General features: G+C 37.7%; 1 protein-coding gene across 1 annotated transcript in view; it reads left to right on the top strand.

Annotated features, from left to right (window-relative positions):
- CEP120 (centrosomal protein 120kDa) overlaps positions 1-15,936 on the top strand; it is a 51,474-nt gene that overhangs the window by 18,441 nt on the left and 17,097 nt on the right. Inside the window, exons 7-18 of the mRNA XM_012728046.1 lie at positions 2,175-2,372; positions 3,840-4,067; positions 5,215-5,431; positions 6,365-6,542; positions 7,939-8,088; positions 8,681-8,863; positions 9,623-9,719; positions 9,810-9,962; positions 10,158-10,247; positions 13,863-13,955; positions 14,595-14,756; positions 15,173-15,295. Of these exons, the coding sequence (XP_012583500.1) occupies positions 2,175-2,372; positions 3,840-4,067; positions 5,215-5,431; positions 6,365-6,542; positions 7,939-8,088; positions 8,681-8,863; positions 9,623-9,719; positions 9,810-9,962; positions 10,158-10,247; positions 13,863-13,955; positions 14,595-14,756; positions 15,173-15,295 (1,872 nt within the window). The remainder of the gene's footprint in view (positions 1-2,174; positions 2,373-3,839; positions 4,068-5,214; positions 5,432-6,364; positions 6,543-7,938; positions 8,089-8,680; positions 8,864-9,622; positions 9,720-9,809; positions 9,963-10,157; positions 10,248-13,862; positions 13,956-14,594; positions 14,757-15,172; positions 15,296-15,936) is intronic.

Below are 15,936 nucleotides of genomic sequence, written 5' to 3'. Positions count from 1 at the left end.
TAGGTTACAGATAAGTAGAGGGAAGTTGGTAAAAAAGCAGTTAGTGACCACATATTACAAGGTTTCTCAGGAAGATTTTTCTTAGTGTTACTGATTTGTGTTACTGATTTCTCTACTACATAAAGCACTTTTTACAGGTATTCTTTGAGCTTTATTCCTTGCTTTACTATCATTTCTTCTTTGGCCCTTTATGTGTGGGCTTGCTTTTCTTCTCTTCATAAAGCTCTCCTATAAACACCCCAGGATCATAGGCTACTCTGATGTGGGTGGTGGCCAGATGCTCATTCTTTATGACCACATCACAGTACATATTAGATAATGAGTCTCCTGAATTTGTACTGCCATTGAATATATGTAAACATTTTAAATTACCACTTTTTAAACAATATTTTCATCTGTTCTATAAAGTAGGTATTGCGCTAATGTAGCGCTAATGTGGCATTTGGTTCGATCACAAATTTAGGGAATTGTTTACTTGAGAGATTGTTCATAGGAAGTAAATGGTTAAGCTTTCCTGACTGCATGGTGTCTTTCTAGTTCTCTGTGTGGTATATTATGCTCTCTTGCCTCTTGAGGGGTTTTGGAATAAGGTGATTTGAGCTCAAGGCTCATTCTCGAGACTTACTAATTTATGCAACTTATCCTGAGGCTTGAATTTTGTTCCTTGTAAAGTGCTATTACTGCCAACTTTCCAGATGTGCATGAAGGATGATATGATACAAAGTATTTGTTGGGCATTTTAATTACATGTGAGAAGCTGTTGTTACCACAAAAGCTAGATGAGGCCAAGTGGCCTATTAAAATCACAACTTGAACTACTACAGTTCTCACAAAACACTATTTTGGTCTAGCTTTTTTTTTTTTTTTTTTTTTAAGATTTATTTATTTATACAGAACTGGGATACAGACCAGAGATGTGGAGGGTGAGAGGGACAGAGTGGGGAGCAGAACAGGCAGATCAGCGAAGTACACTGCTGAGGGGAGCAGTGGGCGGGTCAGGAGAGGTCTGCTACACCATGTGGTCACCTCCGGGGCAGGCAGGGATCAAACTCATGCGGAAGTGGCTTAAGCTTCTTGGTGCAGTGCTTTAACCCGTTGCGCCACCAGGGAGGGCCTTGGTGGCTTTCTTTACTTAAAATTAAGCCAAATAGGTTCTTCAAAATATCGAACATTTACCATAAGACCCAACATTTCATTCCTGGAATTTTACCAAAATTAATGAAAACACGTGTTCAAATAAAAACTATGTCAATATCACTGTTCATATTAATCAAAAGGCAGAAACAACTCATATGTCCTTCCATGAATGACATGATAACCAACATGTATACAAACAAGGATAATGAAAGATATTTAAAAGAATATTCTTTTAGTGGGATTTAGACTAAAATGCACTATGAAATATATAAGGGCCATCATTTCTTATTTTTATTATTTTCAGTAAAAAAAACAAAGGTCTCCTTTACTCTCCTCGGAGACAGTCACTGAGGGTAGTACACTGTTTTCCTCATTCTATATTCGCATAGCAGTAGCTGACCGTGCGCTCACCTACAGGTGGACTTGAACATGTAGACCTTTAATTCTTCCACCATCTCATAAATAAATGGAGGCGAAGACTGATTAAGTGACTTGTCGGGTTTCATAGTAATTGACAGAAGCTGGCTTAGGGTTTGGGGTCTGATTGTGGAAGTTGGAGTATTAACCACCTGAGGGATTCATATTTTTAGTCTCACAGAAGCAAATTGTCCTGTATCTTTGTATTTACCTAACAGTGTGCACTTTAAAGCATTTTTGTGTCAGTTTATCATGATTTCGGGGCACACTTTGTAACTATCTTATATTTGTCAGTCCTGTTGATGAGCCTGTCAGTTGTTAAGTATACTGTTATTTTTAACAATGTTCTAGGGAATGTTAAGGATTTTTAAGAAGGCAGTTGTAACAGAGTCTCAGGTCACACGTGGCTGTGGCACTACAACTTTGTGAAGTAACATACTCATACAGAAGCCTTTAAAGTTAATCAAATTAGTTTTGGGTGATAATTTCACCAAGATTCATTCTACGTGGTTAACCTGAAGACTAGAAAGAAACTATCACATCTGTTTTGGAGTTTATTTGCTATCGTAAGTGTATCTTTATGAACCATTAAGTAATACTCTTCTTCTTCATATGTTTAGTTAATTCCATGTACTATGAAACTTCCAGAGAGACAGCCTGAATTTTTCTTTTACTATTCTTTATTGGGAAATGATGTTACAAATGAACCCTTCAATGATTTGATCAACCCAAACTTTGAGCCAGAGAGAGCATCTGTTCGAATACGTAGCAGTGTAGAAATTCTTCGTGTTTACCTGGCTCTTCAATCAAAACTACAGGTAAGTACTGTAGACAAAAAGTAGATGGTATTAAGACAGACTTAAAAACTACTCCTTGAAAACTGACTACTGAACAAATTGTTCAAGGGTTAGACAGGTACTTACACTCCTTTCAGTAGTAGAGGGCATCTCGCTGCGTCTCTTAATTTTCGGAGCTTACTGAGAAAAGTGGTATATCAGCTATCGGTTCTTTATAATAAAATCTTGGAGCGCAGAGTCGGGAGCTCAACCAAGTTTTGTTATTGTTAGTGGAGACAGTAGGCTTCAGAATTTATACACCTTACTATGAAAAGCAATGAGGGAGACAACTGCTTTCTAAAACCTGCCTGACTTGAGTATTTGAGTTTTTGTTTTTTTTTTTAAATTGAAGTCTGTTTAAAAGTAAACCTTAACCGAGTGAAAATTATTGTTCTGTTACAATCACTTTTAATAAGACTGAGTTGGAATAGTGAAATATAGGCTTCGATGGTGACTTGTTCATGGTGACGAGTCATTAAAACTACCTGTATTTGGGGATAAGATGTGAAGAGGATGACAGGTTAATGGAGCTGAATTTTTAGAGGTGATTCTGAGAAATCCAAGATGCTGAAAAAATAAAACAAGGTTATATACAATAATGAAATGCAGGAAAAAAGCACTTTTTACTTTTATTCCTATAGAACAAATAAATCCTTATGAAAAACATTGACCTTTTGTTAGCTGATTCTCATAGACATTTAAGACATAAAAGTCCTTTCTCTCCATTATTGCACCTACCTTTAACTAGGTTACAGATAAGTAGGTTACAGATAAGTAGAGGGAAGTTGGTAAAAAATAAGTTATAGGTATTGCTGATGTTAGAACTGAAAGTATTTTCATGTAGTAATTGTTTATTATTCACATCACATCAGTGCTAAGTTTGGCAAAGCTTCATCATATACTTGAAATAGCCTTTTTGAACTTTCTTTTTGAAATGAGTGCCCAACTTTTGAAAAGGTATTAAAATCTAAAAATCTAAAAGCCAAAAGTGTTTTGTGTCTGATGTTCTTTAATTTCCAAGTAGAGCTGGATCCACCGACTTAATTGTGTTTAATGTTAAAATGGAAGTAGAAAAAAGTGTTTGTAGTATTTTTTTTATTTAAGTCATTGTATTCGTGACACAATCTGCGTATGAATCGTAGCATAATAAAATATTAGAGTAACCATAGAGCACCAGAGTAACAGAAGAAAGGGCAGTAACATTTGAGTACTGAAAGCAAAAAGTGAAAAAGAAGTAATGTCATCATTGCTGAGTTCTTGGTAAGCTCTGTGTTTCATCACCAGTTTCACAATCGTGAGACTGTGATTCGGTCACTGCAGGTCAGTAAGATAAACAAGGTAACTTCTGTTAGACTCACTGCCTGTGACTCATGACTTTTTGTTAAACTTACATGCTTAAGAGAAAGGAGACACTATAAAGCCGTATTTTGATTATTCTTTTTATTCTAGATCCATCTCTGCTGTGGAGATCAGTCACTTGGCAGTACAGAAATACCCTTAACTGGGTTGCTGAAAAAGGGTAGTACAGAAATCAACCAGCGCCCAGTTACAGTTGAGGGTGCTTTTACCCTTGAACCTCCAAATCGAGCCAAGCAAAAGCTTGCACCTATTCCTGTGGAACTAGCCCCGACTGTGGGAGTGTCTGTGGCTCTGCAGAGGGAAGGCATAGATGCCCAGGCAAGTAGCAACCCTCCTTCCCCTCCACTGCTCTCATGATTACTCACAAAGGTTGAGTTTTTTTTTTAAGGGATTTTTTTTTATACAGAACTAGGGTACAGGCCAGAGTTGCAGGGGTGGCGAGAGGCTTCCCCAGAGACAGAGTGGGGTGCAGAACAGGCAGACTGATGAAGTACACTGCTGAGGGGCGCAGCGGGCGGGCCAGGAGAGGTCTGCCTCGCCATGTGGGTCACCTCCGGGGCCGGGGAATTGAACTTTACTGAAGCAGCTACAGCCAGCTTGTAGTGCTGCGTCCTAACCCACTGCATCCCCAGGAGGGTCCTCAGAGGTTGAATTTGAGAAGACTTTTGTAGGTCTTTCCTTCCTGGCAAGCACTTTCTTTAAAGCACTGTGGCTTCCACGACTGGTTTGTAAGTGACCTTGCAGCACTTTTCAGGACCATTTTCCTATGCAGTGGAAACTTCACTGTGTTCCCAACTCGTAATCAGTGACTAATGGCATGGAAACAACTCCCCTCAAAGGAGATCATTTTTATACCTAGTTGCTGGGAATCTGCATTAATGGTAGCTATTTTGGTCGACTCAGCCTAAGCTAAGCTAAGCTTCTTGATTTCTTAATGCTTTGCAGCCTATGTACTCCGAGGCCACTGAGTTGGGCATTTATTTGAATGCATATATTCTTTGTTGATATCTCCAGAGTCAGTGTTCTTTCAAAGAACCGATCTCTATGTAGATTTGTGAATTATCGATAGAAAACTGAAATGACAGTTCAAAAACTATACATGCATTTATTTTTAGAGGGTAGTAAAGAGAAGGAGGAACATAATAGCCTCTCTTCTGCGGGGGGAGGGAGTAGGCCTCCATTGTATTGTCTTACAAGCTTTGCCATGGGTACTATAACTGACTTCTTACCTATTAAGATGTATTTTGGTACTCAGCTCTGGATATCATATTTCCTTCCTATTCATCTTCCTTTTTCTGGTCCTAGATGCTATAAGAAAATTTGCAAATTATGAAGAAAAATAGACTAGGAATATCCAAACTGGGAAAGGAAGCTTATATTTCTAAAAAAAAACATCATCAAGTTTTTTCTTAATTATGAAGGAAAGTTCTTTGCAAATTATACTTTATTTAAAAATTGTTTTTAGTCTTTAATTGAATTAAAGACCCAGAATGAACATGAGCCACAGCATTCAAAGAAGAAAGTTTTAACCCCCATAAAGGAGAAGACACTTACTGGGCCCAAATCGCCAAGCGTGTCCCCTGTTCTGCCTCACAGCCAGTCACCTCCCACAAAAGGTGACGCGACAGAAAGTGAAGTGGAGAGCTTACAGTTTGATAAGGACACAAAACCGAATCCAAAGGGTAAGATGTTCTTTTTGCAGGACTTTCAGGTATTAGATGTTATAGTCATCGGATCAACAACAACTATCAGTTATTTTGGTTCTAAGTAAAAACAGGTTTTTAAGGAACCAATACTGTGTGATGGTATAAAAATAACTACAATCTCTTCAACTACAAATGATAGCATACTCAAACAAAATTCCAGAAAGTTTTCTAAAATAGACCTTTAGTAAGCTATCATGCCTTCCATTCATTGGAACTGTAGTGAAAAAACTGCTTTATTTTCCTTCCATTGCATGGGGATCAATGGTTACATCTAGTACTATAAGTGGTGGATTAAGAGTTGAAAATGATGGGTGCAAGTTACAGCTCTTTGCTCTGTAGCTCTAAGACTCAGTAAACATCCCTGCTCTCTGATAGAACTGGACTACATCGCTTTCTCTTCAAATCTTAACTTTGTTAGATGCTGTTCTATATTCTCAAGTAGCCAACACAACTTTTAAAAAGGTGATGTAACTTTATTTGCCTTAAGTCTCAAACGCAGCCTTGTGAATGCTAACTTATGTTCAGCTTCCTCTTGGGAATATGTTGGTGCCTGCCAGATTGCTGTCTTCCTAGTAATGTATGTATCATGTCTGCGCTTTTAAGTTTTGCAGTTTATAATGATAGCAAGGTTTTTTGGGGTTTTTTTAAATAACATAGTTCTATGATGAGAACTAAGGCCTATAGGTTGTGTTGCCGGAAAAGTCATGACACATTTTTGTATAGAAAACAAAGTGTGACTTTTCCAACAACCCAGTAATTTTGAGTTAGTCACTTTTAGGGATTTCTGCCCCATTTATTGATATGTGTAGTAAGCCTAATCAATGCTTTGTGTAAAGATAAATGCGATGATATCTTTGTAAATTATCTAATGGGATTGTTTTATTCTTTGTATTTTTATATTCATTTTAGCCATCAATTCTTCTGTACCTACCTCACTGGCCCAGCCAGTGACTACATCCGTTGCCTCAGAAATAGTTTCAGGACAGAAAATTGCCGTTCCAGCAACATCACATCATTTTTGCTTTTCAATAGACTTAAGGAGTATCCGTGACTTGGAAGTTGGTTTTCCAATCAACTGTATATTAAGGTGTGATTTGAACTTGGATTTCTTTCTGGGAGAAATGCCTTTCCTCTGTTTGGGGATTTGCTAAGACAGAGAAATGTCACCAAATAACACTTTCTAAATTGGTGGAGTAGTAGAGTATAGTCTAAAAACTTTGAACTTAAACCAGAGTGGCATTGGTGGAGCAGTAGAGTGTAGTCTAATAACTTTGAACTTAAACCAGAGTGGCATTAGTGTTCTGAGAAATGATAGTCTTACCTATTCTGGTGGAATGATTATAGCTACTTACAATGTAGGTGCAATGCTGCTGTTTGAAATACAGCAATTCTTGAAATGAGCTAGCTATGTTGTAGAAAAGATGCCAGAAGTCAAGATAATAGTGGTACCTGATCTGTCAGTTAAAAGTAGTATAATTGGAGGTTATTTACCTTTTATATCTATAAATCTAAAAACCCTTCTTAATGGACTGTAATGGGAATGTTCACAATGTTTATATAAAGAATTAGAAAACATATATTCCAGTGAAATGACTACCCAGTAGTCTGTTTTTAATGTGTGATTGACTTATGGTTGAGATGTAGTAAATGTAATACAATAATGTGCTTCAATTTGGAGTTTTTCGTGTCTCCTCATAAATTCCTTTGGAGTAAATATTAGAGATAGATAGATTTGTTGCTTATGTGACTAGTATGAGTACTTTTCTGCCTTGTTAGCAGCTACACATTATTTCCTGTTATTAATGAGGCAGATTGGCCAATCTTATGCGCTTAAATCAACTCATCCATGCATCAGAATTTTAAATTCTTTGATTTCTTCTCAAATTGTTTTCAAAATTCTGCACGCTTTGGACACAGTTGAAGGATGACTGTAATTGTGAAGCCATGGAAGTCTTCTAATAAAGAAGACAAAGAAAAGGAAGACTTAGACTTATTTCCTCTGCCCTCTGCTCCTTTACCCGAGCTCTCGCTGCTGCTGCTCATGAAACCTCTTACGACAGTGTGACCTTACAGAAGCATGTGAGGTGGAAGCCTGTACAAGCACTTAGAAAGCACCGACAATGATTTTCGTGTTTCCTTCTTGCCTTAACTTAGGCCATGGTTTTAATCACTAAGAGAGTATAGTATGCTTGATTCTAGGGGTCAGGGTCATATTTAACTTAGCAGTTAAATACAGCTGTGATTTCCTGGGTGGAAACCACTAGTTTGTTCCAGGGAGGACAGATGTGGACAAGACAGCACCCATCCCCTGGAAAGCAACTTGCAGCAGTAATGCTATTCAAATACTACATTTTGTTATAGCAATGCTGAAAATATTTGCCTAACTTAAAAATTGGTGAGAAGAATAAAACCGTAATGTAAAGCTCACCTGTAAGCTGTAAGTAAAATTTTGTTAGCTGATTATTATTATTTTTAAATTCTAGGTATTCATATCCATTTTTTGGAAGTGCCGCTCCTATTATGACTAACCCTCCTGTGGAAGTTCGGAAAAACATGGAAGTTTTTCTTCCTCAGTCTTACTGTGCGTTTGATTTTGCAACTATGCCTTACCAGCTGCAAGATACCTTCTTAAGGTATTGTATACATGTGTATTTTAATTAACTTAGAAAACAATACATTTTATAGAGGAATTCCTATCGGGTTCAAGCCACAGCAGTTTTTGTTAAAATAGTGAATAGTGAAGGAGCTTTTTTTAAAGACTTTTAGACTTTTATTAAAGACTTTTAGACTTTTAAAGACTTTTTAGTTGCCTTGAGTTTTTCTAACATGTGTAGGTAAATAAGAACTAAATTTATCATTGACTCATTAAATGACACCAGTGTATTTTTTGTCTCTAAAAAAAGGGAGATCTGAAATGGATTTGTGAAGAAAAAAGGAGATCTCAGAAAATTTTACTTTTCTCAGAATAGCACAATTCATAGTCTTCTTCACAGGAAGTCTGAAGGGTCAGCAAAAATGACCTTATTTCTGGGAAGAACAGAATGGGGAGGGTTTTAGTACACGAAATGGTACAGAAAATTTCATAGTATTTCCCATTTGTTACCTGTGTGAATTGAGCCTTTAACATTCCAAGTGACAACATCTTTGCTTATATTAAGGAAATTCAAAAGGAATCAGGAAAGACTAAATCAAAGTTTGTGAACACTTAATTTCTCTCTTCCTTAGGGTTCCATTGCTGGTTGAGTTATGGCACAAGGATAAAATGAGTAAAGATTCACTTCTGGGAATTGCCAGAATCCAGCTTTCCAACGTCCTGTCTTCAGAAAAATCTCGCTTTTTAGGTTCTAATGGTGAACAGTGTTGGCGTCAAACTTACAGTGAAAGTGTTCCCATTATAGCAGCACAAGGGTAATGCATTCGAAAAATTGACCTTCCCCTTATTTTTTATTCATGTTAAGATTCTGATAAGCTAGCTGCAACCTTATCCTTTCAAATGCTCTTTTTCTGATCTTGAATTCATACCAAACTTACTTCTCTGTACACTGAAAAGTTTTCAAGGGCAAATTGTAATATTTTTTATTTGTATTTTAACTTTTACCTCGAATGATTACTTGATGTGATAAAACTGATAATGTCCCAAGAAAAAGGAATTGGTAAGATTTAAATTTTTGGATTTCGTTCTACATCGTGAAGATGCAAAGAAGTACTGAAATTTCTTAATCTGCCATTGCCACTTCTGGAAAGCAAAGCTTTTAAGTAATACTCGGTTCACTGAGAAAGTTTCTAAATGCCTACTACTCGAAGTTATTTTAGTGTCTTATCTGTGATACTAGTAAGTCAAAAAGTTGGTTAATGAAGAGTTCTAATTTTGTGGGATACATTTATTGAAGGTTTTGTCTTGAAAGATAAATCTCCAATTTTTAGGAATTATCCTGAGGCAATGCTCATATTGAATAGGTATAAGCATATTCATATTCATCCTAGAAGATAATTTACACATAGTCAAATAGGGTTTTGTTTTTGCTTTACAATGAGTATTTCACATAAGATACTGCTCAAGTAAAGTCATATACATGGAAGCTTTTGAAGGCTGCAGCAGGTTCTGTCACCTACTCGGTACTTGGGGAAAGGAACTGGATTTTAAGATATTTCTGACTTCAATTGTAGGTCAAACAACAGGATAATAGATCTTTCTTACACAATGACTCTGGAAGATTATGGATTAGTAAAAATGCGTGAGATTTTTGTCTCTGATTCATCTCAGGTAAATATTGAATGTTACCAAATCATTCTTTAGTGTTGCACCTATACAAATGCTTTTGCTTTCAGCTTCTTTTAAAAATTCAAATCGTAGGGTTTATCTGCCGCACACCAGAAGCCACCTTCTCTTCCTCCAGCACCGTGTCCGTCAGAAATCCAGACAGAGCCACGTGAAACCTTAGAATACAAAGCAGCGCTTGAGCTGGAAATGTGGAAAGAGATGCAAGAAGACATTTTCGAAAATCAGGTTACTTTTTTGAACGTTATGAGATCTGTCTTTGTTTACTTTTTGCATAGTAGGTTTTTTGTGTTCCATGGATATTCCTATGTAGTCCTTTTGGAGATCAAGGACAGAGTGCCCGACAGAAATGTGGTGATAAATAGTATTTAACTGAGTACAATTGACTGGTTATTCAGCTAATTTAGGGCTTTCTTTTTGTAGTTAAAGCAGAAAGAACTGGCTCATATGAAAGCTCTTGCAGAAGAATGGAAGAAAAGGGATCGAGAGAGAGAATCACTGGTGAAGAAAAAGGTAATCACTTGCATAGAAATTAAAGGAAGAAGTGCCCCTGTGTGGGCTAGGGTGGAGTGAATGAATGGGTCAGGGGGTGTGGTTGAAGAGAACTTTCTGTTTAGTGTCTTCTGCTTTTTGGATTTTGCTGTCATTTGGGTTCACCAGTCTGTTCATTTGATGGATCTACTTTGCCATTAATACATTGCAGAATAATTTTCAAATTCATACGCTGTATTCATCTTCTCATTCTTGAGTAATAGCTCTGGAACATATTTGCAATAGGCTTACTGCTAACTCCAGCATTTAGCACTTTGATACAGATTGACTTTTCCATTGGTTACATTTTGCTGCTATTTTGTGTGCCTGGTAGTTTTTTTAGTAGATGATAGATAATTGTGAATTTTATGTTGCTGATAGCAGATTTTTATGGTGTTCTTTGAGTTTAATATGTCTTAACTAGAAAGAATACTGTGAACAAGAAAGTGGGGACATAACATTCATTTTTCTTTATAAAATGTAATCATTGTGGAGGGGAAAAAAGCAACTTTTAATGTTGAGACTATCGATATCACAGTTTTTGTATTTACTTACCTAAATATTTTTGCCTGCAGTATATAAATTCTTTAGTATTTTGAGAACTTTGCCTGGAGTAGTCTCCATAATGTTCCACCAAAACTTGTATCTGCTATTCTTCCCCAAATTAGGAGAGTATTGCCAATCAATTCAAGATGAATTCGAGAATAGTCACTATAGTAAATTAAATATATAAGTGAAGGCATATTTCATGCAAATGATCTGCACATAGAGAACTTATTCTGGTAGTTTTATCTGTTTTTTTACTCACTTTGTTTGGTTTTTGAGGGACTGCTCTGTTACTGTTATCTGAAAAAAAGCACATAGTTTTTGTGTCTCTTTTTCATCAGTTGCACATAAACTTTCCCCAAATGAAAGTTTAACACTTCGTTGGAGGCTCTGAAGTAAAGAAATATTTGCAACTGTACCAAACTTATAATGTTTTTCACCTTTAACTATGTTTAGTGATCGTTAGCTAATGCATTTGTTTTAAACTGATTTAGAATTACAACTTCCTGGGCCTGTCCTGCCCTCTTTTTGTATATGACTTCCTATCACAGCTATTTACCCACAAAGAAGGCAAAGTCTTCTTTGGACATGTGGTGAGGATCAGTAGATACGACCAGGGGGAGAAGTTTGATGTAGGCTTGGCAAACAGAGGTGTTTCCCTACTCAAGCTACAAAGGGGAAAACTTAAACAACTAAGGGCGAGACAGAAAGTAAATGCTCTCGGTTTCACTTTTGGGGAGCTTACACTTGTTCCTGCAGACACATTCAGCCAAGGTTTCCTGAGAGAGTTAAGGACCAGCTCAGAGGCATCTTTTGCCTGTAAGATTTTCTTCTATGAATCTATAGTGGTGAAGTTAATACAATAGAGAAAATAATTGCTCAAATCATTTCATATGTTCCATACTTCAAATGATACAGGCCAGAGGCGCAGGTGCAGTGAGGATTCACCAGAGACAGAGAGGGAAACAGAACAGGCAGATTGACAAGGTACACTGCTGAGGGGAGCAGCGAACAGGTCAGGAGAAGTCTGCCACGCCATGTGGGTCGCCTCTGGGGTGGGGATTGAACTCATGCTAAAGTGGCTTTAGCTTCTTAGTGCTGTGCTTTAACCTGCTGTGCCACCAGGGAGGGCCAACAAATTGAGAATTTTTAATGAAGCTTTTTATATAAGGGAATCATAAGATCAGTTTTGCATATTAACAATCACTCTGATGGAAAATAATAGTGGAATACAGGACTACAAAGTCAGGGAGACGAGCCTCAATGCTTAGCGCTTAAAGCTAACAATGATAGAATTATGGAGTTAAGAGGAATGAGGTGTTCAAGATACATTGTTGAATAGGTCTGCCATCTCAAGCAAAAGGAAATTTCCCAGGACCACTCTCCAATCCTACTACGTTCTCAAATCTATCTGTTCGGACCTTATGAACAATAAATTACAACTGCTTTTTGAGGTCTCGCCTTCCCAGTGTTCATGTTAAGGCTTTATTGGTAGCCAGGACTCAGTCTTGAGTCTCTCTACACTCACTCCTTAGAAACTTTCATCCATTTACTTCTTCTATATGCATGTTTCATGTATTTTTTTCCCTGGATGCTACAATTAGCTGGTAGTGAAACACACAGCTGCAAAGTTGATTGTCTGACTTCACATGTCTACAAGAAAACTATCCTTTTTAAGACAAGGACTAAATAAGAACGAATTTAGACTACAAGCCGAGTCACTGTGACTTATTCCACATCAGGTTCATTAGGCTCCATGTTCAGAATGAATCCTGGAAATTAACCACTTTGATTACTCTCTGTGAGGAGTCACGATTTCTCAGATCACTATAGTGTCTTTCTGGTATCCCTTCCAACATCCTTTGCCCCTCTTTCTCAGATCACTATAGTGTCTTTCTGGTATCCCTTCCAACATCCTTTGCCCCTCTTTGGAACCATCTTCTTACAGTTTCTGAGCATACTAAACCACCTTCCCATGTACAGTTGGCTCCTCAGGGACACAAAGGCACTTGCTGTCCACTCTCCCTGCTTTTCCTTCTTATGGCATTTGCCTATTACTGCATCAAGTACCCAACTTTGTGTTTTGCCCTGTGTTTAGTTGGTACATAATAACTATTAAAGTGAAAAAGATTATGGTTTGAGTTGGAGCTATATGGGGAATATGGACATGTTTCCCAGCTTTTTGGGTGTAGAGGTCTGAAAAACTTAGCAGAAGCTTGACCTTGTTCCACAAACCTGGCAGTTCTGGGTGTACGTGATGATGTACATGAGATCACTCAAGGAGTGGGCATGTAGTATGTGAAGAGATGGCATCCGAAGCCAGAACTCTGCAGAGACAGATGTCACTTTCTCTTTTTATAAGGCTTTTGATGTGTGGCACTGAAGATTTGGGACTAATTAGTGATTTACTTAAAAAGGGAAGGCACGCTTGCCACATAGACTTGTAGATTAAATTCAAGATATTAGCAGTATGGAAATAATCTGTGCATTAATAGTTGAAGCTGTTGTTTACCTCAGGTAAGAGAAAAGACAAGAACATGTGATGATACTTATTTCTACCTCTTAGGGGAAAAAGATTAAAGGTTCAGCTTCTAGGAAACATAAGACTGGGACTTTTTGACAGTTGTAAAGAGATTGGAATAGGTCTTGGGATCTAGAAACTAGGACAAGGACAGAAAAATTGGTTCAGAAAGTCCTATTAAAAATGATCAGTTGGGAAGTAAGATAGACTCTAAAGTATGTGTTGTGCAGGTAAGAACACTTACCCTGAATCGGACTCAATGCATAAAAACAGAGCAGGGCAGGACTTGCAGGACTTTAGACCTGTAAAAATTGGGAGCCTGGGCTAGGTGCCACGCAGGGAACGTGGCTGCAGAAGCAGTCTGGAGACTGAATCCACTGAAGATACCCCAGCAGAAGCCAGCTGGGCCGCCTTCCTTGAAGCACCGTGACAGGATTTCTGGCTTGCTTCGGTTGATCTGATTCATGATTTCCCTACGTTCATCTCCTGTTTCAGTCAAATAATACATGGCATTTTGAATTGTGTTTTAGGTGACTGAGTATACGATTCTAGAAGGAAAACTTCAGAAAACCCTGATTGACTTAGAGAAGCGAGAGCAGCAGCTTGCCAGTGCAGAATCTGAGGTACTGTACTAACGCATTTACCTTCATCTCACAAATTCATGGAAATTGCCTTTCAAATATTTTGGGGAACCCTTCTCTTCAGTTGATAAAGGTGTACTGTTTAATGTTAGAATGTGAAAAACAGTAGAATACTAGCAATAGCAGAGATTTTTGCTTAACAGTACTGTTGTATGACAGAATAAGGACTTACACCTGGAGAAGAAAGGCAATGTAGTGCCTGCAAGTCTTACTTGGTTTCCAGGAATAGGGACATTACTCTTTCTGGTCCATATACTATAGCTAGTTAGGTCTTCCTAAACTTTACTCAGCATAATACTTAATTTTAAGAAGCAGGATCTCAGGATTCTAGAAGATAATATTGTCTTAGCCTTTCAGCCTATCACCTTTAGCAAATAAATCAATTCAGAAAGCTCAGGTATCTGAGTACTGGTTGCCAATACTAGGACTGAAATCACCTATGGGCTCAGGCAGAAAAAAGATGTTTCTGAAAGAAGAAATTTGGACATTTTTATGTAATTTCAGTCATTCAACTTAATATTAACACTGTAGTTACAGAAAAAGGATATGGACACTTTAATATTTGAACGGTACGGTACAGCCAGTAGCAAGCCAGTCTCTTAAAGGTGCACTTGTTTTAAGCTTCAAAGAGAACGAAAGGAACTAAAGTCAGAACGTGAGCGCAACCTGCAAGAACTTCAGGACTCCATCCGTAGGGCCAAAGAGGATTGCGTTCACCAAGTGGAACTAGAAAGACTGAAGATGAAGCAGCTAGAAGAGGATAAACACCGACTTCAGCAACAGGTTGGATAAAGTAGCTTATTTATCTTTACACTTCGTGAGTTCTTTGTATTCTGGAAATTAAGTGAGGATCTCTGTTAAATTACGTATTCTTTCCCTAAGTTCAGGCTAAGGACTATAGTAATTTTCTTCTTCTGATAAATACAGAGGAATTAGCCAAATAATCTTTAGGTCAGCTTAAGTTATAGTGCTGTTTCGGTTATGAAAGTCATATGCTATCAAATTAATGTATTCTCTACTGGCCTTACAAGGTCACACTTCGGTGATTATGAAAACAGTCACAGCAGGCATATCTGTCGTGTTCCATTGTTTATACTTAACCTGTCAGATGTCATCAGCTGATTTACAGATCACTAATTGATTTGTTAGTAAGTAATCACTAAATTTCCTGCTGTGAACATGTTTTTTTATTAATGCAGCTTCATGATGCTGAAAGTAAGTATAAAATTTTGGAGAAAGAATTCCATCAATTCAAAGATCAACAAAACAACAAACCAGAAATCCGTCTACAGTCGGAAATAAATCTGCTCACTTTGGAAAAGGTAAAATTACCAAAGTCAATTTTTACTGACTTAATCACTTTATAAAATCAAATGATGTTTGCTTATGCGGTGTCTTAACATCACTGTAGCATTCTAATCTCAAGTAAGAACGCATCAGAGAAATCAAGGCATATGACATTATCATACTAGAATTTCTATGCTTTGGTCAGCTACCGCTTACTCAAGTGCTTGGTTGCAAACAAAGGAACTAATGACAGGAGTACAGGAATTCACAGGCATGGGAAGGAACTGAGGGAAGCAGGGCGGCCTGGCCTTCACAGAATAGTCCACTCACTGTCCCTCTGGTGCTGTCACTGCCATGTTGCTGGATTTAGTACTCCAGAGGATTCGTATCATACTGTGGAACTCAGTTTGACAGGAGCCATTTTGAATTCTCTGTCTGCATATAACTGTGTTTTAGATACAGTGTTCCCGACAGAAGCATTCATTAAATCACAGGCCTACACTCTGCTTAACTGCATCCAAGGGATAGCCTTCCTTGCAATGACAGGCAGGACTGGCTTCCCACCATGAAAAATACAAGGCGATTCCCACAAACAAAAATAATGTTCAGGGTCTACACATTAAAAAGTCTAATACCCAAAATACAACTTAATTTTACTGTCTAGAAACTTGTGTCA

The sequence above is a fragment of the Condylura cristata genome, unplaced genomic scaffold (genome assembly GCF_000260355.1).
Source record: "Condylura cristata isolate star-nosed mole 26May11 unplaced genomic scaffold, ConCri1.0 scaffold00021, whole genome shotgun sequence".
Lineage (NCBI taxonomy): Eukaryota > Metazoa > Chordata > Mammalia > Eulipotyphla > Talpidae > Condylura > Condylura cristata.
This window is presented reverse-complemented; position numbering and strand designations above follow the sequence as displayed.